This window comes from Mesoplodon bidens, assembly GCF_964165515.1.
Source record: "Mesoplodon bidens genome assembly, chromosome: 9".
NCBI classification, from domain to species: domain Eukaryota; kingdom Metazoa; phylum Chordata; class Mammalia; order Artiodactyla; family Ziphiidae; genus Mesoplodon; species Mesoplodon bidens.
Window position 1 is genome coordinate 328,329 of NC_138166.1, and position 24,676 is coordinate 353,004.

The 24,676-nt window shown below is 40.0% G+C and overlaps 1 protein-coding gene across 1 annotated transcript; it reads right to left on the reverse strand.

Moving 5' to 3' along the window:
• Positions 1-324: 324 nt before the first annotated feature.
• Positions 325-23,817, reverse strand: SUN3 (Sad1 and UNC84 domain containing 3; the record flags this gene model as incomplete). Its single annotated transcript, XM_081244365.1, has 7 exons — positions 23,777-23,817; positions 22,585-22,756; positions 21,223-21,307; positions 13,124-13,239; positions 11,899-12,066; positions 1,452-1,544; positions 325-444 (listed from the first exon to the last, which is right to left on the reverse strand). The coding sequence occupies exons 1-7, from the start codon at positions 23,803-23,805 to the stop codon at positions 325-327; spliced, it is 783 nt and encodes a 260-aa protein (XP_081100491.1). The 5' UTR covers positions 23,806-23,817.
• Positions 23,818-24,676: the final 859 nt, after the last annotated feature.

Consider the following 24,676-nt stretch of genomic DNA (forward strand, 5'->3'; position numbering starts at 1 on the left):
ATGGGACTTCCCTGGTGGTCCAGTGGTTAAGACTCTGCGCTTCCTCTGCAGGGGGTGTGGGTTTGATCCCTGATTGGGGAACTAAGATCCCACATGCCCTGTGGCTAAAAATTAAAAAAAAAAAAAGCACAGTAACACACAGAGAGATTGAATTTACTTTCATATTTTTTATTAGTAAAATTCTTTCACTTTTTACTGGCAGGTAGGAACCACTTGAAGGCTTCTTTCTCACTTCTGATTTTTGATTCCTATAGGTGTGGTCTAATCTAAGGGAATCACTTGAATATTTTGGACATGTGGTCATGGCCTTCTGCACCAGTTCTTCTAGGTGTCATCTCTTGGGGTTCCATGAACCCTGAATCTATATAAACAAGTATACTTCGGGTGTCCCCAATTGCTAAGGATTTTAAGTTTCATACATAATAAGAATTCAGAAACTTCACGCTGAAAATACAGAAAAGATCGAAATTAATGTCTTATAAAATAAACCTTCTCAAAGAACCCTGAGTCATGCTGATGTAATAATAAGTTAAAACACTGTCTTTCCTTCTTAAGTCAAGTACTTTTAAGTACCAGTCTAATGGATGATGTAATGAGCTACTGTAAGTAAAGAGCTCATAAAAAGGCAAATACAGGGGAGGGAGATAACATGGTGGTCTATACGCTGAGCCCTCTCACTGCCTTGTCCCGCCTCCGTGGTGCTCCTTGTTGGCTGCCCCAGGGAGGGATGTGGGTATACAACTGAATGTGAAACTCTACAAGTACATTCATTTCTGACACATATACTGCTTTCAGCTTAGATTTTCTCACCATTGGCCAAGAATTGTAGTAACACACTTGTTTTTACATGGTTTAAGATGCCTTCTACATCTCTTCATTATTTCCTGTGACTAATGAGAAATGATGAAATATATTTCATATGCCTTAATGACTTTCAAGGGTTTCTAAGTTACCAGTTGGTATTCTTTCCCCATTGAGTTAGGGTGAGAAGGGTTACTTATATTATCTGGTATTAAGTATTTATTCTCTCCGAGTTCCTCTCTGTCCCCAACCATCTCATTTTGTACCATCATCATCCCCATCCCTTTTACGGAAGGAAGATGATAGTGACTATCACACCTAATCTTATCAAGAGAATCTAATAAGTAAGATAAGGATGACAAAGAGAATATAAATAAATAAATAAATATATATATATATATATATATATATATAAGTGATAGCAAATGATGAAGAATTTGGCTTAGAAACAACTTTTATATTTGCCTATTTTTGCATTAAAACTTATGTACATGATTGGAGCTAAGAATTGAAATTCAGACAAGCCTTGCTTATCGCACACTTTTGTCATAATTACTCTCACACACACCACTTTGCAACAAGCAGTCCCAACAAATCCCGCCCTGGGATGGTGTCACTGATACCCTATCTTTTCCCAAGGGTCTCATTACCTGGAGCGCAAATGTTTGAACGGTGGTTCCTGTTTTATTATATATAAACTGACCTAGGAAAATTTCTTCTCCTTCACATTGTTTTGAGACGCCCTGTAAAGAAAGCAACACACACAGAGGTTGTAATGAATGGGTGTTCAGTTACAGTAAACGGAGGCAAGTGTCTGTTCAAGTAGCAACTATTCTCTAGACGTCACTGGGTGTCCCCCGGGGCACAGCGCTATGCTAGCTGCCAGTACTGCCCTATAAACAAAGTGTTTAACTCTGGTGGGGGAGCCCTTAGGCAAGAAACAGGCTAATCAAAGGGCTGAATAGACTCAGATAGAGAGATAAACAGAGAGGTGAGAAAGAGAGATGACAGAGCAAATTCCAGCATTGACTTTGGGCTCATAAATGTATTTGCTATACTTTGAATAAAATAAAAACCAAATGAGTCCCCATATTGACCCAATATGCGTGAAACTTAACCAGTTTGCAAAACTTTGATCACACAAATAGCTCCATCCAAAAAGTAAGCTTTTGTTGATTTGTGTATGCAATTTCCCTTGTGCTTTTGACCTTCTTTCTCTAAACTTTATTTATTTCCACTAATATTTCCACAAATATTTTTTTCTTATTAGTCATCCATTTAATACACATCAGTGTATACATGTCAATCCCAATTGCCCAATTTATCACACCACCACACCCACCCCCCCAACACTTTCCCCGCTTGGTGTCCATATGTTTTTCCTCTACTTCTGTGTCTCAATTTCTGCTTGGCAAACTGGTTCATCTGTACCATTTCTAGGTTCCACATAAATGCGTTAATATACGATATTTGTTTTTCTCTTTCTGACATACTTCACTCTGTATGACAGTCTCCAGATCCATCCACATCTCTACAAATGACCCAATTTCGTTCCTTTTTATGGCTGAATAATATTCCATTGTATATATGTACCACAGCTTCTTTATCCATTCGTCTGTCGATGGGCATTTAGGTTGATTCCATGACCTGGCTATTGTAAATAGTGCTGCAATGAACATTGTGGTGCATGTGTCTTTTTGAATTATGGTTTTCTCAGGGTATATGCCCAGTAGTGGGATTGCTGGGTCATATAGTAATTCTATTTTTAGTTCTTTAAGAAACCTCCATACTGTTCTCCATAGTGGCTGTATCAATTTACATTCCCACCAACAGTGCAAGAGGGTTCCCTTTTTTCACACCCTCTCCAGCACCTGTTGCTTCTAGATTTTCTGATGCTGCCCATTCTAACTGGTGTGAGGTGATACCTCATTGTAGTTTTGATTTGCATTGCTCTAATAATTAGTGATGTTGAGCAGCTTTTCATGTGCTTCCTGGCCATCTGTATGTCTTCTTTGGAGAAATGTCTGTTAGGTCCTCTGCCCATTTTTGGAATGGGTTTTTTTTTTTTTTAATATTGAGCCACATGACCTGTTTATATATTTTGGAGATTAATCCTTTGTCCGATGATTCATTTGCAAATATTTTCTCCCATTCTGAGGATTGTCTTTTTGTCTTGTTTATGGTTTCTTTTGCTGTGCAAAAGATTTGAAGTTTCATTAGGTCCCATTTGTTTATTTCTGTTTTTATTTCCATTACTCTAGGAGGTGGATCAAAAAATATCTTGCTGTGATTTACCTCAAAGAGTGTTCTTCCGGGCTTCCCTGGTGGTGCAGTGGCTGAGAGTCTGCCTGCCGATGCAGGGGACACGGGTTCATGCCCCCGTCTGGGAGGATCCCACATGCCGCAGAGCAGCTGGGCCCGTGAGCCATGGCCACTGAGCCTGCACGTCTGGAGCCTGTGCTCCACAATGGGAGAGGCCACAACAGTGAGAGGTCCACATACCAAAAAAAAAAAAAGTGTTCTTCCCATGTTTTCCTCTAAGAGTTTTATGGTGTCTGCTCTTACATTTCGCTCTCTAATACATTTTGAGTTTATTTTTGTGTATGGTGTCCGGGAGTGTTCTAATTTCATTCTTTTACATGTAGCTGTTCAGTTTTCCCAGCACAATTTATTGGAAAGACTGTCTTTTCTCCATTGTATATCCTTGCCTCTTTTGTCGTAGAGTAGTTGACCATAGGTGCGTGGGTTTATCTCTGGGCTTTCTATCCTGTTCCATTGATCTATATTTCTGTTTTTGTGCCAGTACCATATTGTCTGGATTACTGTAGCTTTGTAGTATAGTCTGAAGTCAGGGAGTCTGATTCCTCCAGCTCCATTTTTTTCCTTCAAGACTGCTTTGGCTATTCAGGGTCTTTTGTGTCTTCATACAAATTTTAAGACATTTTGTTCCAGTTCTGTAAAAAATGCCATTGGTAATTTGATAAGGATTGCATTGAATCTGTAGATTTCTTTGGGTAGTATAGTCATTTTCACAATATTGATCCTTCCAACCCAAGAACATGGTATATCTCTCCATCTCTTGGTATCATCTTTAATTTCTTTCACCAGTGTCTTATAGTTTTCTGCATACAGGTTTTTTGTCTCCTTAGGTAGGTTTATTCCTAGGTATTTTATTCTTTTTGTTGCAATGGTAAATTGGAGAGTTTCCTTAATTTCTCTTTCAGGTTTTTCATCTTAGTATATAGGAATGCAAGAGATTTCTGTGCATTAATTTTGTATCCTGCAGCAATACCGAATTCACTGATTAGCTCTAGTAGTTTTCTGGTGGCATCTTTAGGATTCTCTATGTATAGTATCATGTCATCTGCAAACAGTGACAGTTTTACTTCTTCTTTTCCAATTTGTATTCCTTTTATTTCTTTTTCTTCTCTGATTGCTATGGATAGGACTACCAAAACTATGTTGAATAATATTGGTGAGAGGGGACATCCTTGCCTTGTTCCTGATCTTAGTGGAAATGATTTCAGTTCTTCACCATTGAGAATGATGTTTGCTGTGGGTTTGTCATATATGGTCTTTATTATGCCCACTTTCTGGAGAGTTTTTATCATAAATGGGTGTTGAATTTTGTCAAAAGCTTTTTCTGCATCTGTTGAGATGATCATATGGTTTTTATTCTTCAGTTTGTTAATATGGTGTATCACATTGATTTGCATATATTGAAGAATCCTTGCATCTCTGGGATAAATTCTACTTGATCATGGTGTATGGTCTTTTTAATATGTTGTTGGATTCTGTTTGCTAGTATTTTATTGAGAATTTTTGCATCTATATTCATCAGTGTTATTGGTCTGTAATTTTCTTTTTTGTAGTATCTTTGTCTGGTTTTGGTATCAGGGTGATGGTGGCTTCATAGAATGAGTTTGGGAGTGTTCCTTCCTCTGCAAATGTTTGGAAGAGTTTGAGAAGGATGGGTGTTAGCTCTTCTCTAAATGTTTGATAGAATTCACCTGTGAAGCCATCTGGTCCTGGACTTCTGTTTGTTGGAAGATTTTCAATCACAGTTTCAATTTCATTACTTGTGATTGGTCTGTTCATATATTCTACTTCTTCCTGGTTCAGTCTTGGAAGGTTATACCTTTCTAAGAATTTGTCCATTTCTTCCAGGTTGTCCATTTTATTGGCATAGAGTTGCTTGTAGTAGTCTCTTAGGATGCTTTGTGTTTCTGTGGTGTCATTTGTAACTTCCCCTTTTTCATTTATAATTTTATTGACTTGAGTCCTCTCCCTCTTTTTCTTGATGAATCTGGCTATTGGTTTATCATCTCAAAGAACCAGCTTTTAGTTTTATTGATCTTTGCTATTGTTTTCTTTGTTTCTATTTCATTTATTTCTGCTTTGATCTTTATGATTTATTTCCTTCTGCTAACTTTGGGTTTTGTTTGTTCTTCTTTCTCTAGTTCCTTTAGGTGTAACGTTAGATTGTTTGAGATTTTTCTTGTTTCTTGAGGTCGGCTTGTATAGCTATAAACTTCCCTCTTAGACCTGCTTTTGCTGCATCCCATAGGCTTTGGATCATCATGTTTTCATTGTCATTTGTCTCTAGGTATTTTTTTATTTCCTCTTTGATTTCTTCAGTGATCTCTTGGTTATTTAGTAATGTATTGTTCAGCCTCCATGTGTTTGTATTTTTTACATTTTTTCCCTGTAATTCATTTCTAATCTCATAACATTGTGGACAGAAAAGATGCTTGATATGACTTCAATTTTCTTAAATTTACTGAGGCTTGATTTGTGACCCAAGATGTGATCTATCCTGGAGAATGTTCCATGTGTACTTGAGAAGAAAGTGTGATCTGCTGTTTTGGGATGGAATGTCCTATAAATATAAATTAAATCTATCTGGTCTATTGTGTCATTTAAACCTTCTGTTTCCTTATTTATTTTCATTTTGGATGATCTGTCCATTGGTGTAAGTGAGGTGTTAAAAGTCCCCCACTATGATTGTGTTACTGTCGATTTCCTCTTTTTTAGCTGTTAGCAGTTGCCTTATATATTGAGGTGCTCCTATGTTGGGTGCATATATATTTTTAATTGTCATATCTTCTTCTTGGATGAATACCTTGATCATTATGTAGTGTCCTTCCTTGTCTCTTGTAACATTCTTTATTTTAAAGTCTATTTTATCTGATATGAGTATTGCTACTCCAGCTTTCTTTTGATTTCCATTTGCATGGAATATCTTTTTCCATCCCCTCACTTTCACTCTGTATGTGTCCCTAGGTCTGAAGTGGGTCTCTTGTAGACAGCATATATTTGGGTCTTGTTTTTGTATCCATTCAGCAAGCCTGTGTGTTTTGGTTGGAGCATTTAATCCATTCACGTTTAAGGTAATTATCGATATGCATGTTCCTGTGACCATTTTCTCAATTGTTTTGGGTTTGTTTTTGTAGGTCCTTTTCTTCTCTTATGTTTCCCACTTAGAGAAGTTCCTTTGGCATTTGTTGTAGAGCTGGTTTGGTGGTGCTGAATTCTCTTAGTTTTTGCTTCTCTGTAAAGATTTTGATTTCTCCATCGAATCTGAATGAGATCCTTGCCGGGTAGAGTAATCTTGTTTGCAGGTTCTTCCCTTTCATCACTTTAAGTATATCATGCCACTCCCTTCTGGCTTGTAGAGTTTCTGCTGAGAAATCAGCTCTTAACCTTATGGGAGTTTGCTTGTGTGTTATCTGTCATTTTTCCTTGCTGCTTTCAATAAGTTTTCTTTGTCTTTATTTTTTGCCAGTTTGATTACTATGTGTCTCAGCATGTTTATCCTTGAGTTTATCCTGTATGGGACTCGCTGTGCTTCCTGTACTTGGTTGGCTATTTCCTTTCCCATGTTAGGGAAGTTTTCGGTTATAATCTCTTCAAATATTTTCTCTGGTCCTTTCTTGCTCTCTTCTCCTTCTGGGACCCCTATAATGCGAGTGTCGTTGTGCTTAATGTTGTCCCAGAGGTCTCTTAGGCTGTCTTCATTTCTTTTCATTCCTTTTTTCTTTATTCTGTTCCACAGCAGTGAATCCACCATTCTGTCTTCCAGGTCCCTTATCCATTCTTCTGCCTCAGTTATTCTGCTATTGGTTCCTTCTAGTGTATTTTTCATTTCAGTTATTGTATTGTTCATCTCTGTTTGTTTGTTCTTTAATTCTTCTAGGTCTTTGTTAAACATTTCTTGCATCTTCTCAATCTTTGCCTCCATTCTTTTTCCGAGGTTCTGGATCATCTTCACTATCATTATTCTGAATTCTTTTTCTGGAAGGTTGCCTACCTCCACTTCATTAAGTTGTTTTTCTGGGGTTTTATCTTGTTCCTTCATCTGGTACATAGCCCTCTGCCTTTTCATCTTTTCTATTTTTCTGTGAATGTGGTTTTTGTTCCACAGGTTTCAGGATTGTAGCTCTTCTTGCTTCTCTCTACCCTTTAAAATTGAAGATTTTTGAGAGGAGAGCTCACTGTTGGAAATTAATTTACCTTGTAAATCTAAAGTTTATTGTTAGGTTACTTGAATCATAGTAACACAACAAAATAAAGTTTTCATGAGTTCAGTCATTTTATCCAATATAATGAAAATCGTAATATCAACATTTTAACTATTTATAAATTAATTTATTAAAAGAATTGGATACATCATGACTAAATAATGCACTCACAATTTATATAATCTATATTATATATTCAATTATTTATAATATATATTATATTCAATTATATATAATATATTCAATTATATATATTATATACAATATATACATTCATCTATATACTGACATATCAATGTACCTATTTCACATTTGAGATATATATATATATATATATATATATATATATATATATATATATATAAAGTCTCATATACTTCCTTTAGCCTGTTGAGAGGTATGCTAGTTTTATTTCCACCTTCTTTATCATTCTATTTTAATTTCACTTGGTTCATAAATTCACTAATATTAGAGAAAAACAATGAGAGGTAATTTTTCTTACTAAAGGATTCTTGCCTGAAGGATTCATCCATAAAATCCCTCTGTAATGAGCAACTGTGCACACTTTTGTGAGACAGGGTTTGATCTGCTCAAATCCAACATAGCTCAACTATAGGTGTCTGCAGACACTGACTGTGGATGGCATCAGGCTTGCATCAAAGGACAGTAGTCTCTGTGTTTTATAAGTCCAGGACCATGGCATTTAAAGGAGTTTGAATGACACACAAGTCAAGCTGAGCACACTTGTTTAACTCTGAGCCCTCCTCTGGATAGGAACACGAAGGGATCGACGTAAGGCATAAACCTCTGAGGAAAACATGGGAGCAGACACTGAGAGAACAACATCTGGAGATGGCCAAATGGTGACTGGTGTAGTGGCCTGGAGAAAACGCACGCTACCCTGGCTGTAGGGGGAATCAGCAGCATGCTGGGGCTGATGTTTACTGCAAGGGCCCAAAAAGGGCCAGATCTGGGGCCGTGCCATGGGGCCCAGCATGAGGCTGAGGGGTCCCCACATCTGAGAGTCGGCTGTCTCTTTAAGAAGCAGTTAGACCCTGGTCATCACCACGGTCCCCACATCTGAGAGTAGGCTAACTGTCTTTTTAAGAAGCAGTTAGACCCTGGTCATCACCCCTGCCCTTGTGCAGAAAAGGATTATCTTTTTCCCCCCCAGCTCTAGGACAGCTGACCTCAGGAGCTCCCTGCAAAAATAAGAGGTGGAGGTATAACCTCTGCATGCATGAATGGTGGGCTGTGCACCTCCACACCCAGCACATAGGCCAAGCTGAAACCCCCTGGGCACAAACTTGCAGGATTCCTGGGTTCAAACTTCTGGATACCACACTCTGTGGTCTCCAACCAGACCATCTAGCCGTGAAGCTCACTGTTGACTTGCCTCTTATGTATGCAGGAAAAGCCAGCCACCAGATACATGTGGAAAGCAACTAACAAGAAACGTGGAGCCCCTGTTAACAAATAGGAAAGGGGGTACTTGGGAGTAAAGATGTGAGGGAGCTAAAAATATGGAACAAAACTGTAATTGCATCCAGTAATATAGGAAAACATATAGACTCTAGAAAAAGGAGTATTTATAGAAAAAGAGTCTTAGAATAATCATGACAGCAGAAATGAAAAATTTAGCATAGGGTTTAAAATATAAATTGATAAAATATTCCAGAAGGTGGAACAGAAAACAAAGAAGAAAAATAAGATAGAAAAGATTTTTAAAATAATAGATTAGACAAAACTACAATGAGGTATCACCTCACACCAGTCAGAATGTCCATCATCAAAAAATCTACAAACAATAAATACTGGAGAGGGTGTGGAGAAAAGGGAACCCTCTTGCACTGTTGATGGGAATGTAAATTGATACAGCCAGTATGGAGAACAGTATGGAGGTTCCTTAAAAACTAAAAATAGAACTACCATATGACCCAGAAATCCCACTACTGGTTATATACCCTGAGAAAACCATAATTCAAAAAGAGTCATGTACCACAATGTTCATTGCAGCTCTATTTACAATAGCCAGGACATGGAAACAACCTACGTGTCCATTCACAGATGAATGGATAAAGAGGATGTGGCACATAAATACAATGGAATATTACTCAGCCATAAAAAGAAACGAAATTGAGTTATTTGTAGTGAGGTGGATGGACCTAGAGACTGTCATACAGAGTGAAGTAAGTCAGAAAGAGAAAAACAAATACTGTATGCTAACGCATATATATGGAATCTAAAAAAAAAAATAGTCATGAAGAACCTAGGGGCAAGACGGGAATAAAGACACAGACCTACTAGAGAATGGACTTGAGGATATGGGGAGGGGGAAGGGTAAGCTGGGACAAAGTGAGAGAGTGGCATGGACATATATACACTACCAAATGTAAAATAGATAGCTAGTGGGAAGCAGTCTCATAGCACAGGGAGATCAGCTCGGTGCTTTGTGACCACCTAGAGGGGTGGGATAGGGAGGGTGGGAAGGAGGGAGACACAAGAGGGAAGAGATATGGGGACATATGTATAACTGATTCACTTTTATACTCCAATAAAGATGTTTAAAAAAATAGATGATAAGTCAAATCCCCAGGATGTGGACATGAAACCTCCTGACAACAGTTGTGCATTAGGCCTGGCCAGCAACCAGGTTGGAGGACATGAGCAGTGCTCTGGAGGATGTCTTTAAAAAGTAAAAAAGAAATTATTTATAAAGTATCTGACATGGGCTTCCCTGGTGGCACAGTGGTTGAGAGCCCGCCTGCTGATGCAGGGAACACGGGTTCATGCCCCGGTCCGGGAAGATCCCACATGCCGCAGAGCGGCTGGGCCCGTGAGCCATGGCCACTGAGCCTGGGCGTCCGGAGCCTGTGCTCCGCAGCAGGAGAGGCCACAACAGTGAGAGGCCTGCGTACCGGAAAAAAAAAAAAAAAAAAAAAGTATCTGACATGAATGGGTAGAATGGGAGGATATTTACACATCTGAAGAAGAGGTTGGGAATGTCTTCATGATAAAAATATAGATAACTAAGTAAATTAAATTAAAATGAGGCAATTATCCTCAAGAACATCAAACTTTTCATGTAAAGAAAATAGTATTCCAGTGCATTGTATGACTCAACTAAAACAATATTGTTCACAGAGTCACAATGAAAATGTTGGCTATGGATTGTAACTGAGATAAACCGTCTGGCAGTGTCTCACACATGAAACACGGATTCATCATGTGATCTAGCAATTCGGCTGTTCGGAACAAACCCAAGAGAAATGAAGACTGAGGTCCACAGAAAACCTTGTACACAGCTCCTCACAGCAGCTTTATTCATAATAGTCAAATGGGTGGGAACCATTCAAATGTCCAGCAATTATGAACGGATCAATAAAAGGGGTCTATCCATATAAGAAAATATTATCCAGCAATTAAAAATATGAAGTACCGACACATTATAACATACATGAACCTTGGAAACATTATGCTGAGTGAAAGAAGCCATTCACAAAAGACCAGGACTTCCCTGGTGGCGCAGTGGTTAGGAATCCTCCTGCCAGCTCAGGGGACACGGGTTCGAGCCCTGCTCCGGGAAGATCCCACATGCCACGGAGCAACTGGGCCTGTGCGCCACAACTACTGAGCCTGCGCTCTAGAGCCCACGAGCCACAACTACTGAGGCCTGCGTGCCTAGAGCCCACGCTCTGCAACAAAGAGAAGCCACCAATCATTGTAACTAGAGAAAGCCTGCGTGCAGCAACGGAGACCCAAAGCAGCCAAAAATAAATAAACAAATAAATTTAAAAAAACAAAAGACCATGTATTATATGATTCCATTTTATACAAAATAGGGAAACCTACAGGTACAGAGTAGATTAGTGGTTGTCAGCGGCTGGGAGAGTGAGGTGGGGGATGGGAAGTAACAGCTAAGGGGTGCAGGCTTTCTCTGGAGAATAGTAAAAATATTCTAAAATTGATCATGTTGATGGTTACACAACTCTGTGAATATACCAAAAGCTACTAAGTGTACACTTTACATGACTGAATCGCCAGAGTGTGAATTATATCTCAATAAACCTGTTTGGTTTTTTTTAAGTTAAGACATAAACATTTTGGGAGAATGGGAGAGGCATGGAAGAGAACTAATATCCATTTTTCATTAGAGGAGGTCAGTAGATAATAATCAAAACTGAAAAATCAAGGAACAACAGTAAAAGCAAATATGAAGGCAGTTAATGACATAAGCAGCTAAAACTGTTGCAAGTGGAAGCTTCCAGAGAGTAAAAATTGGGGTGGGAGAAGTGGGACAAGGGAAAATCATGTTTGCTTATAAACATGGAAATGTTTCTTTTTAAATTATACACGTATAACTTTGATAAAAGTAAAAAATAGAATTAAATAATAGTAATCATCTGGTCCAACCCTCTTACTTTGTAGATGACAAAACAGAGATCCAGGAAGTAAGTGATTTTCTCACAGTGATACAAATGGTTAGCTGCACAGTTCAGATGATATCCTAGCTCCCAGTTCCTAGCCAATCACCTACTATAACCCCTTCTGAATGAAGATTTAGGCAGCTTCTCACATAGACAGAAAATTCCTTGGGTGCGCTGGAGATGTTTCCTGAGGGAGACACCTTCTCTGAGATGTGCTCCATGGTAACAGCAGTTGGTATGATCTTCCTGGCAAGCTTGATTAGGGCATGACCCTGGGAACCTGGGAAGGCCCAGCACTTCCCAGGGTGGACATCCGGCTGGAAAGAAAGCACTGCATTAATCTTTTATCTGCTTATATAAATCCACTCCTACAATGTTGGCCAGCTAATCACTATTGACCAAAGAACTTGTTTATGACTATAATATGAAGGCACTGTGTGGGATGTATCAAACAGGAAAGCTTCCATGATACCCATAGTTTTGGTTGTGCTAATGTCAATCAGAGCCTTTTATTGCGTGAGTATTTTTTTTTTTATTGCTCTAACTAGACTGTAAGTCGCTACAGGCAGCTAGTTGGTATGAGTGGTGAAGGCACTGGTGAAGACAGTGCTGGTGGTGGTAATGAAGAGGGTGGTGCCTGTTACTGTGGACAATGATGGCAGGTGATGACGGTGATGGTGGTGGTGATGGTAGTAGTGGTGATGATAATGGTGCTGATAGCGAAGCTGGCTATACTGATGGTAAGGAAGAAAGATGATGTCTACCATTTTCTAGATCTGGACTGTACTCTGGAGTGAGATCTATACATTTGCCCCTGAAGGTATTTCTAAACTGGAAATAAATTCAGGTGTGTAGTTATAGTTAAGAAGAGCTGTACTGTCAGTTGGTGTCTAGTGCCTTTTGAATTGAACTGAAATGATAGTGAAAATCTTACTTGGAAACTTCTCCTATTATAATTGGACTTTATAAAAATGTGTTGGCCTGAACAGCACATAGCACAGTACTTGCACTTAGGGGTCATGCATCTTCAACAAGTGTTTGTTGAGTGACTGAAGTTTTCAGTGGAAAAGGAAGACCACAGAATCAACTTAAAGAAAAAATACGGAATGTGTATGTTTTATTTGAGAAGTACATACTGTAGTTCACTGATCTTAGAATAATAAATAATTATTAATTAATTAATTAATCATAGTTCCTTGCCCATAAGAAGGAAATATTTCACGTAGTTTTATGACTGTAAAAATCTAAGAGGACAGTTTCAGTCTCCCTGACAAGTTCAGAGTTGTTTCCATTTCAGACATTAATATTTTTCCTGATAAGTGATAGGAACAGAATCCTAAAATATAAACAAGTTATTTTAAATCTAGCTTTTACCTGGAGAATGATATCTGGGGGCATTTCATAATTTAAGAACCCAATCCCATGCCAGTAGAGTTTTGCTTTATTATTTTTGTAACTTTCTGAGGTCCCAGCTTCAAGAACAGAGGCTCCTGAAATTATAGAATAATTTTTAAAATTAAAAAAATCACACAATTCAAAACACCATTTAGATTTTAATGTTGTTGGGAAACTATTACTGGGCAACATACAAATAAGGTAAAATTCATACCAGGAAACTAATAAGAAAAGTATGACTTTCAGCTTTCACTACCACTGAAATTTTGTCACTTTGAGAAAACCATTCTTGCTCTGTGTGGTTTCACAAAATTTCTGGAACTGATATTACAATAAAAAATTGAAATCTGGAGGAATTGATTTAGACATGGAAATATTATGTGTACTGTGTTTATTAGCTAAGGAGACATATGGATCCCCATACTTCAACAAGTCATGTGATAAATAAGCCCAATTCACTCAAAAACAAAAGCAGAATGACCAGCAATGTCATAAATGTACTAACAAGTTGTATTCATAACAGCCATTCTGAAGATTTATTGAGCTTTCATTTTAATCAAAGAAATATAAAATATACTCATCAAATATTATCCCTTCAGGTTACTTCATTTTAGAAGCAAAATGTATCTGATACATAAGAAATGAAGAAAATGCAAATTACTTCCTTAAATTCCATCTGGATATCACAATACATTAAAAAGACACATATGTGATGAATATCAGATCATCAGTGCCTTTTCTAAGATGGTAGGATTTGAAATAGTGAATGTACCCAGGGTTGCAGGACTTAGCAACTAGAAACACAAGATTCCCAGTTAAATTTTAATTTTACATAAATGATGAATAATTTTTTAGTACAGTTACGTCCCATAGAATATCTGGGACATATACTAAAAAATTGTTTGCTGTTGGCCTGAAACTCAAATTTCACTGAGCATCCTTTATTTTACCTGGCAACTCTGTGGGTACCTTGTTTTTGAGTGCTGATATGGTCTGCTTGGTCAATGAATTTTCCTGCTGGACTGACTGGTTGGACGGGAATTAAACTTCCACATACTGATGAGAGGACTGACCCCACCCCAGCCATAATCTAGTTCAGAAAATGCTAATTGTGGCAGGTAGGGTTTTTAAGTAATTCAAATTCACTTTTCTCATTCTCATTTTTTAAGTTTCTACTCAGCTTTATTGAGATATACATACTACTCAATTTACTCATTTAAAGTGTACAATTCAGTGGTTTTCAGCATATTCACAGAGTTGCACAGCCATGACCGCAATCAACATTAGAACACTTTCAATCAGCCCCCAAAGAAACCCTATTGCACTCAGCAGTCACTCCCCACTCCCCTGAACCCCACCCCATCCCTAGGCAATCACTGACCTACTTGCTATCCACATTTGCCTATTCTGGACCTTCTCTCTTGCTGTTTCTTTGTAGTCAATCACAGTAGTAGCCTTTTGAATATGGCTACTTTCACTTAGCACAACTGATACATTTGAGCTTCCTGGCAGGTATAATGAATGTGTTCCTTCTTATTGCTGAGTAACATTCCACTGTGTGGATATATCACAACTAGCTATTCCTTCATCTATTTTCAGTTTTGCTGACAATGAATAAAGTTGCTGTAGACATTCTCAGACACGTTTTATTGTGAACATAAGTTTAAATTCCTCTTAGGTAAATATTGATACATAGAGGTGGAATTGCTGGGTCATATGTGTTATGTTTAACTTCATAAGAAATTGTCAAATGTCATACCCTAGTGAAGTAAGTCAGAGAAAGACAATTATTGTATGTTTTCACTTATATGTGGAATCTAAATAATAAAACGAGTGAGTGAATATAACAAAACAGAAACAGACTCATTGATACAAAAGAGCAAACTAGTGGTTACCAAAGGGGAGAGGGCTGGGGGGAGGGGCAAGATAGGGGAAGGGGATTAAGACGTGCAAACTACTAGGTATAAAATAAATAAGAGGGCTTCCCTGGTGGCGCAGTGGTTGGGAGTCCGCCTGCCGATGCAGGGGACACGGGTTCGTGCCCGGGTCCGGGAGGATCCCACGTGCCGTGGAGCGGCTGGGCCCGTGAGCCATGGCCGCTGTGCCTGCGCGTCCGGAGCCTGTGCTCCGTAACGGGAGAGGCCACAGCAGTGAGAGGCCCGCGTACCGCAAAAAAATAAATAAATAAATAAGATACAATGATATAATGCACAGCACTGGGAATATAACCAATATTTTATATGTAATGACTTTAAATGGAGTATAAGCTATAAAAATATTGAATGACTGTGTTGTACACCTGAAACTAATGCAACATTGTAAATCAACTATATTTCAATTTAAAAAAAAAAGAAAGAAATTGGCAACTGGTTTTCCAAAATGGCCGTACCACTGTTACATTCTCACCAGCCACGTGTGAGAGTTCTGCTTGCTTTCCATTGCTGCCGCCATTTCACGTGTCAGGTTTTGTTTGTTTGTTTGCTGTTCTAATGGATATATCTACATTTCACTAATGGATACTAATGATGAGCATTTTTTCATGTGCTTTTTTGACATGTACATATCTTCTTTGATGAGGTGGCTTTCAAATCGTTTGCCCACTTTTTATTGGATTGGCTGTTTTCTTACCATTGAAATTTGGAGTGTTTATAAATTGTGGATATAAGTCCTTTGTTAAGTATTTGATTTGCAATCCTGTCTCCCAGCCTGTGACTTGTCTTTTCATTCTCTTCAATGGCTTTTTCCAAGCAGAAGTTTTAAATTTAGATGAAGTCCAAATTATCCATTCTTTTCTTTTTATGGATCACATTTTGGGTATTGTGTCTAAGAAATCTTTTCCCAACTCAAAGTCACAAAAAGTTTCTCTTATTTTTTCTTCTAGAAGTTTTATAGCTTTAAGCTTTATATTTAGATCATACTTTTTACATTTAACACATTCTGAGTTAATTTTTGTAAGGTGTGAGCTGTGAGTCAAGGTTTATTTTTGCATATGATTGTCCAACTCTTCCAGCACCATCAACTGGCTTTTTCTCCTTTGTCAAAAGTTAATTAGTGTGGGACTATTTCTGGACTTTTTATTGTTTCATTAATTTCATCAACATCACATTCTCTCATTACTGTAACTTTATAGTAGGCTTTCAAATCAGTGTGAGTCCTCCAAATTTGTTCTTCCTTTCAAAACCGTTTTGGCTATTTTAGAAAGAGCTTGTAGGTTTCTACAAACAATCATGCTGGGATTTTGACTGGGATTGTGTTGAATCAATAGACTGGTTAGGAAGAATTGCCATCTTACCAATATTGATGCTTCTAATACACAAACTTGGCAGATCTGTCCACTTATTTAGGTCTTCTGTTATTTCTTTCATTAGCGGGTTTTTTTTTTTCACTTTTAGCATGTTCTTCATGTTTTTCACTGCTGTTGTGAATAAGACTGTTTTTAAAATTTATTTTTCCAATTTCTTATTACTAGCATCTAAAAATTATATATATACAGTTGAACTTACTAACTTCACTTATTAGTTCTAGAAGATTTTTTGATGATTCTCTACATAAATCATCATGTTGTCTGTGAATACAGAGATTTTTATTTCTTCCTTTCCAATTTGCTTGCTTCTTTCTTCTTTCCCTCTCTTCCCCTCCCCACCCCCACTCTTCCCTCCCCTTCTCTCTCTGATTCTTGTCTTACTTTACTGTTAGGAATTCTAGTACAGTGTTGACTAGGACAGAGTATAGGTCTTTCATCTCCTTAGTTAAATTTATTCCTAGGCATGTTATTCTTTCTGGTGCAATTGTAAATGGAGTTGTTTTCTTTATTTCTCTTTCTGATAATTTGTTATTAGTGTATAGAAATGCAGCAGATTTTTATGTATTAATTTTGTATCCTGTAACTTTACTGAATTCATTTATTGGTTGTAATAGTTTTTTGATAGAGTCTTTATGGTTCTCTGAATATGGTATCATGTCATCTGCAAATAGTGACAGTTTTATTTTTTTCTCCCATTTGGATGCCTTTTACTTCTTTTTCTTCTCTGATTGCTGTGGCTGGGACTTCCAATACTACATTGAACAAAAGTGGTGAGAGTAGGCATCCGTGTCTAGATCCTGATCTTATAGGAAAGCACTCAGCTTTTCACTGCTCAGTATGACGTTAGCTCTGGGTTTGTCATATATGGCTTTATTATGTTGAGGTGTGCTCCCTCTGTACATACTTTGTCTCTGTATTTTTTTAGTGGTTGCTCTGGCAATCTTAATACACATAACTAACCTTTCAAAGTCAATTTAGAGTTAATATTTTACCAAGAGGTCCCTTTAACTTCACCCATTGACCTTTCCTTAAGAGTTGTCCATCTACATATATTAAAACCCCATCACCTAATGTTATAATTTTTCAACAGTCATACCTATTTTAAAGAACTTAAGAAAATTGTCTCATAGTTATAGATATTTGTCTTATCTGTTGTTCTTTCTTCTTTCCTGAAGTTCCAAGTTTCCTTTTGGTGTCATTTCCCTTAGCCCTAATGAACTTCCTTTAGCAGATCTGTTGACAAAGAAGTCCCTTGGTTTCCCTTCATCAAAGAATGACTTCATTTCACCCTCATTCCCTTTTTGGTTTTTTTTGTTTAGTTTAGTTTTGTTTTTTGCGGTACGCGGGCCGCTCACTGTTGTGGCCTCTCCCATTGCGGAGCACAGGCTCCGGACGCGCAGGCTCAGCGGCCATGGCTCACGGGCCTAGCCACTCCATGGCATGTTGGATCTTCCTGGACCGGGGCACGAACCCGTGTCCCCTGCATCGGCAGGCAGACTCTCAACCACTGGGCCACCAGGGAAGCCCTCTTTTTGTTGTTTTTAATTTGGTTGCACTGGGTCTTGGTTGTGGCAGGTGGGCTCCTTAGTTGCGGCACACTGGCTCCTTAATTGTGGCATGTCAACTCTTAGTTGCAGCATGCATGTGGGATCTAGTTCCCTGACCAGGGATTGAAACTGGGCCCCCTGAATCAGGAGCATGGAGTCTTAACCACTGCGCTACCAGGGAAGTCCCTCACCCTCATTCTTAAAGGATATTTTTACTGGATCTGCATTGGCATTTCCTTTATTTCAGTGCTTTACAGTGTAGTTCCCTTCTCTTCTGGTCTCCTTGGTTTTTGATAAGAAATCTGCAGTCATTTGTATCATTATTCTCCCATATTAATGTGTATGTTTTGTTCCTCTAGCTGCTTTCAAGACTTCCTCATCTTTGGTTTTGTGAAATTTATGATGTATCTGGATAGTTTTCCTTGACTTTATCTTGTTTCTGATTTCCTCAGTTTCTTGACTCTATAAATCTACATTTTTAACAAAATTTGGGATGTTTTCAGCTATTATTTCTTCAAATAAATTATTTTTCTGCATTTATCTCTTATCTGCCTCTGAGACTACAAGGATGAGAATGTTAGACCTTTTCATATATGTCCCATAGGTTTCTGAAGCTTTTTCATTTTTCTCAAAATTGTTTCCATTTTCTCCCACTTCTTCAGATTGGATAATTTCTACTGATCTTCAGTTTCACTAATTCTTTTCTCTTGTCATTGTCCTATTATTAAACCCATATAATGAATTTTTTTCAGATGTTGTATTTTTCATTTCTCAAATTTTCATCTGGTTCTTTTCTATAGTTTCTCTGTCTTGGCTGAGAGATCATATCTTTTCATTCATTTCAGCTGTACTTACCTTTACCACTTGAAGCCTAGTTACACTACCTGCCTTCAGAGTCTCTGTGTGATAATCCAACATCTGTGTCCCGATGGAGTGGGTTGGCATCTGCTGGTTCTCTTTCCCCTTGCAAATTGGTCACATTTGCCTAGGTCTTGGTATGTAGACTAATTTTGAACTGTATCCTAGACATACTGAATATTATATTGTGAGACTCTGGGTGCTTTTGTTTGTTTCATCAGACAATCAACCAGAGATGTTCAGACCATAAATGCCCCTCCTTTTCTATGGGAGGTGGTAACAATCTGAGTTCCATTTTCAGAGCCTTTACAATAGGCATGTTCTGCCCATGTGCCTCTCAGTGGACAGTCTAAGACCCGAGCTGTGGCTAAATCTTTGTCAAAATCTCAGAGCTGGGCTTCCCTGGTGGCGCAGTGGTTGAGAGTCTGCCTGCTGATGCATGGGACACGGGTTCATGCCCCGGTCCGGGAGGATCCCACATGCCGCGGAGCGGCTGGGCCCGTGAGCCATGGCCGCTGGGCCTGCGCGTCCGGAGCCTGTGCTCTGCGACGGGAGAAGCCACAGCAGTGAGAGAGGCCAGCGTACCGCAAAAAAAAAAAAAGAAAAAAAAAAATCTCAGAGCTGCTGCTGTGCTGCCGTGGGTCCATCTCCATGAAAGAGAAGCTACGAGGCAAGCTGGCAGCAGGCCACACACATGAGGTCAGGGCGTCTGCTCTCCTGTCCGGCCTTCACAAGCCTTCCTCCTACACTCTCTGGCCGACAGGACTATCTTGTTCTGGTTCTTTCTAGAACGGTGGAGTTTCTCTCACAATTTTAGTCACCCACCACACTGTCACCACCTTGAGGCTCTGTCACTGCAGCTCAAGCCTCAGCTCAAGCTTTGAGAGAAAAGAAAAACAGTAAACTCACCCCCGCATGGGCCACATTTCCAGTCTTTTACTTCCCTCCACAATCTTCCTCCTTTTGTTTACTTTTCATCATACTCAGGTAGCTGCTTTTTATATTTTGTCCAACTCTTTTAGTTGTATGTCATCAGCAGGGAAGAAAGGCTGCCCTGGGCTTTTCTCCATCTCATCCTAACCAGAAGCTGGCTGTGCATCATGCTAACATTTATTCAGAAGCCATAACATTTTCTGCTATTCCTTGTTCTAGACAGGGTATCTACAGACCTTTGTCATTATGGTTTTTCCAAATGGAAGTTGTAAATATATTCAACAGAATAGGAAGAAGACATCACAAGGCTGTATCAGAATGCCAAGACTTGGACTTCCCTGGTGGTGCAGTGGTTAAGAATCCACCTGCCAACACAGAGGCCACAGGTTTGAGCCCTGGTCCAGGAGGATCCCACATGCCGCGGAGCAACTAAGCTCATGCACCATAACTACTGAGCCTGCGCTCTACAGCCCATGAGCCACAACTACTGAGCCCACGTGCCACAACTACTGAAGCCCGTGCACCTAGAGCCCATGCTCCGCAACAAGAGAAGCCACCGCAATGAGAAGCCTGCACACCGCAACGAAGAGTAGACCCCGCTCACCGCAACTAGAGAAAACCTGTGCACAGCAACGAAGACCCAATGCAGCCAAAAATAAATAAATAAATTTATGCCCAAGCAAACAAACAAAAAAAGCATTCTGTGAGTTACCGTCCCACCTTATTTAAGCTCATGCCTCTCAGGCTTCAGGGAATTCAAAGTCAGACGTCTATCTTCTTGTTCTGTCTCTCAACACACACACACACGACTAATAATCATGCTGGTTCAAATGTTCTCTGCTCCTTGCAGGACACAAATTTATTTCCGCAATATTAGTTTGGCTTTTGTCACTTGATAAAAATTAGCGCTCCTCTGTGTGCTTTGTGTTCCCCCCTCTTTCCCTTGAATCCTTTCCTCCTCCTGCGCCGCCCCCCCCCGCCCCATGTTTCACTGAGCACATGGTCATACACTGCCACAGGCAGGGGCTTCTAGGCAATATTAAGGTTAACGATTCACAGTCTAAGCACTTAAGGATATATTTTTGGATGATACTAAGAACATTATATACAGTCTTGAGATACTATCACTTAATCACTAATAATGCATTTAGATAAGTCATTAGTAGTCGCTTTAGTGTATAGAGGATCAAATGTTGTAACGTTTGTGACGTGTCCCCAGCCTCCCTGTGGCAGGCGCACTTCCTCTGTGGTGCTCCTACCTACACACCTGCACTCGCCTACAACCATTTCTATTCTCCTCTTTATTGTCTAGGTTTGTTAGCTTTTCCTCCCTCTCCAGTTACCAGATAGATAAACACCAGATAAAGAAACACAGAGGACATAGATGCTTTTGAAGCATCGACTTTTTATACTGGCCTTGTCACTTCCTTACTCACCTGCTGACTTAAGGGCGTAATCGGCCATCTGGACTTGATCTTCTCTCAACTTTTTAAGTACATAATTTACCAAGTTTGACATTTCCTGTACAAATTTTAAAAAGAGTTTCCTGTTAACAATCTCTGTCAGCTGCTTGAGTTTTGACAATTTACTTTGTTGATTTGGACCCAAATTTCCTAATCTGCAAAATGATAACAACACTGAACATTGACCAAGCTGCAGATAGAACCCGGCACTGCATACAGATTCTTAATATCACCTTCCCAGGTCAGTGGGTTCGGTGTTTCTCAGGCAGCTGAGTTATCCAACCTGCGATGTTCGGCCGTTCACCAAGGCTACAGAGCAAGGCTGGACTCAAGCCCCTTCTGAAGGCCTGACAACCACTCCAGCACGCTGTCACAGTGGGGCAGTCAAATGAGGATGCGTGTGACCTGCCAGGTGTCTCTGCTTAGTAATAAAGACTTGAATGTTCTGTAAATATTTGGTTAACTGTATATATATATATATATATATTTTTTTTTTTTTTTTTTTTTGCAGCTTGTGGGATCTTAGTCCCCCAACCCAGGATCGAACCTGTGCCCCCTGCAGTGGAAGTGCAGATTCCTAACCACTGGACCACCAGGGAACTCCCTGTAGGTATTTGGGGATCAAGGCAGTTTACATAGAGTACATGATTGCTTGTGTTAGAAATTATTCATCATTTGAATTAATATTGGGTTCTTGAGGATGTTCTGAGTCTAAAAAAGCAAGTGTCCTGAGAGAACATAACAGTCTGTGCTCTAACTGAGGAAGCACTTTGTCCCGGGGCCGTGGCAGTGGGGGCCTGGAGGCAGTGGTGGTCAGTGCCAGCTTTCTGTGCCTTTCAAAAAGCACAACCTAAGGAAAGGAAAGAAGCTAGTGCTAATAAGGGGGAAGAAGAGGCAAAAGCAAGCTCATTGGTCTACATCATAATGTTGCCCGACCTGGTGCTAAGTAGGTCAAATACACGAGCTTTAGGTCCCTGAATAAAAATATTTTACTATTTAAGTATTTATGTATGGACTTTCAGAGACTGTCATTTTTGAATGAGCTTTTGTTTGTCTTCTTTTGTTTTTTTAACTGCAAAATAAGGCAGAATCAGTTACTTATTTGGGTGGGAAGTCAGTTTTCTTGCAATACAAAATCTTCCCTGTGACACAGCAATTATGAAAAAGTGTGTTTCCAGGGGCAAGCTTTAGTGAATGTAAGCTACTGCCGGGGAAGAATTTTCAAGAGGACACAGACCACACCCCAGCTGTCGCCCCATTCCCCACTCACGTAAGCCGTGGATGTGACAACTGAAGGTCGGACGAGCCCCACCTCCCTGCCAATGCCCACATCACCTCGTCCACAGCTTCAGTGCAGTCCCAGCCTTCAGCGGGGTCTCTGTCTGCAGTCCAGCTGTAACTGTGCTGACCATCCCGTATATCTCTAAGTAAGGCCTTCAGAACATCTATTTCTTCAATTAAAAATAGAATTTCACGGAAGTTGTTTTCCAAAGTCTGGCTTTCCTTCCTGTGAATGGAGACCCTCACTGTGAAAGGAGGAAGCGGTGGGCTCTCTGCCGCCTCCCAGGGCTGGGCTTCAGGGCCAGCAAAACGAAGAGGTGCTTTACGTTGCAGAAGAGAGAAACCCCAAGTAAGGGGCGCTCAGGAGATGCCCCTTCGTCTAAAGAATTGCCCTTCACTGCATGTGAAAAGCAAAGACTTTCAGGGAAGCTGTCCTGAGGGCATCCCAGGGCTTGGGGTGTGCTCTGTGTAGGCACGTCCCATCCCTCCCTTGGGGAGTGCAGCCACCCTGACCTGAGCTGGGTGATCTCACAGTGTGGATCTTAAACCCCCCTCTCACCTCCTTAGGATGGGGAACACCTTGTATTTTGAGTGGGGTACGGAGCTGGAGATTCCCAACCAAGCCCTGAGGCTCTGGGGACCAGCCTCGGGCGGGCGAGCGGGGAGCTGGAGGATCCAGCCAGGGGTGGAGGTGGGGGGCAGCTGCGTTTCACCAGCTCCAGGGTGCAAGATTTTACTTTCCAAGTATGGGCTCTGCTACTTGTACAGTTTGAAAGTTATTAGAAAGAGTAAGAAAATGTCAAGCCAATGGGTATTTCTTTATGCTGAAAAAATGGAAGCACCACTTATCTAGTATTTTCTCCCAATTTGTGAAACAATATAAAATTTTGAAGATATAAAAACTGTTAAATTTTGGTGTGCCTGTAACCGTTTTTATTCCATGCAGAAACATTGTTACAAAATAATTTTGTGTCCCACTGCACTTCCCAGATCAGTGAATATGTTTTAGAATTATTTTAATGGCTCCATAATCCTCCATTCCACATGATTAACCTTTGACCTGTTTTTCTCATCTTGGTTGTTTCCTTTTTAAAAAAAATAATAAATAATATTGAAAGCACCTCTCAGTGTATATTTCCTCAAAGAATGATCCTCAGAAGTAGAAATTAGTTTTATAATTTTACAAAAGCATTTCAGTGTTTGGACCCACACCAGAAAGTTACACACACGAGAACATCTCACTCACTTTAAAAGTTCCAGTTGCTCTTTTGGCATTCGAAGCCTGGCCTGAAAAAAACAAAACAAACAAAACAAAATCATTCCAAATCCTGCCTACTCAGGTTGAGTTATTTTTCCTATTTGTAAAGGGGAAGGAAATCACACTGCCACCCTCGATAGAGACGTGTGGCAAGTGGGACCCAGAGCCTCTAAGACACCTGCATCTTCCTGCAAATAGTTATTTTTAGAGGAGATGCGGAAGCATCCAGACCTGAGGTTTGTTCCTGTAAACAGTGACAGGCATCCCCTTTCTCTGTAAGGAAGCCAATGGCTGGATTCCATTAGCATGCCATTAAACAAATTGCAGGCCTTTACCTAATGCCGGCAGGGTGTCTCAACAGGACCAGTTCATGTTTGAACAGGGGGTGCCCAGCCAGGCTGACGACGTTGCTGCTGTTTAGGATGCACATAGGGCGTGGCAGAGGAGGTCCACACGGGATGGCAGACAGAGGGCCTGCTCCCAGGCTGCAGCCCCTGCTCACCCAGCTTCCTTCCGCCAGCTCCTCTGTGTGCGAAGCTCCATGTACCTCGTGGGTTCTAGGCTCCCCCACCAATGGCTGCAAACCCAGCAGCTTAAAATGACAGAAGTGGATTCTCTTACAGCCCTGGAGGCCAGAAGTCTGAGATCAGGGTGTCAGCAGGGCCGCACTTTCCTCTGAGGCTCAAGAGAGATTCCATTTCTTGCTTCTTGCACCTTCTGGAGGCTCCCGGGCTTGCTGTGGCTGCACGGTCCCCCCAGGCCCTTCTCCCCTAGGTGCTTCTCCTCTGTGTGTGTCTTATCTTATCTGTGTGACACGTGTCAATGGGTTTAGGGCCCATCTGGGAAATCCAGGATGACTTCATCTCAGGAGCCCTAATTACATCTGCA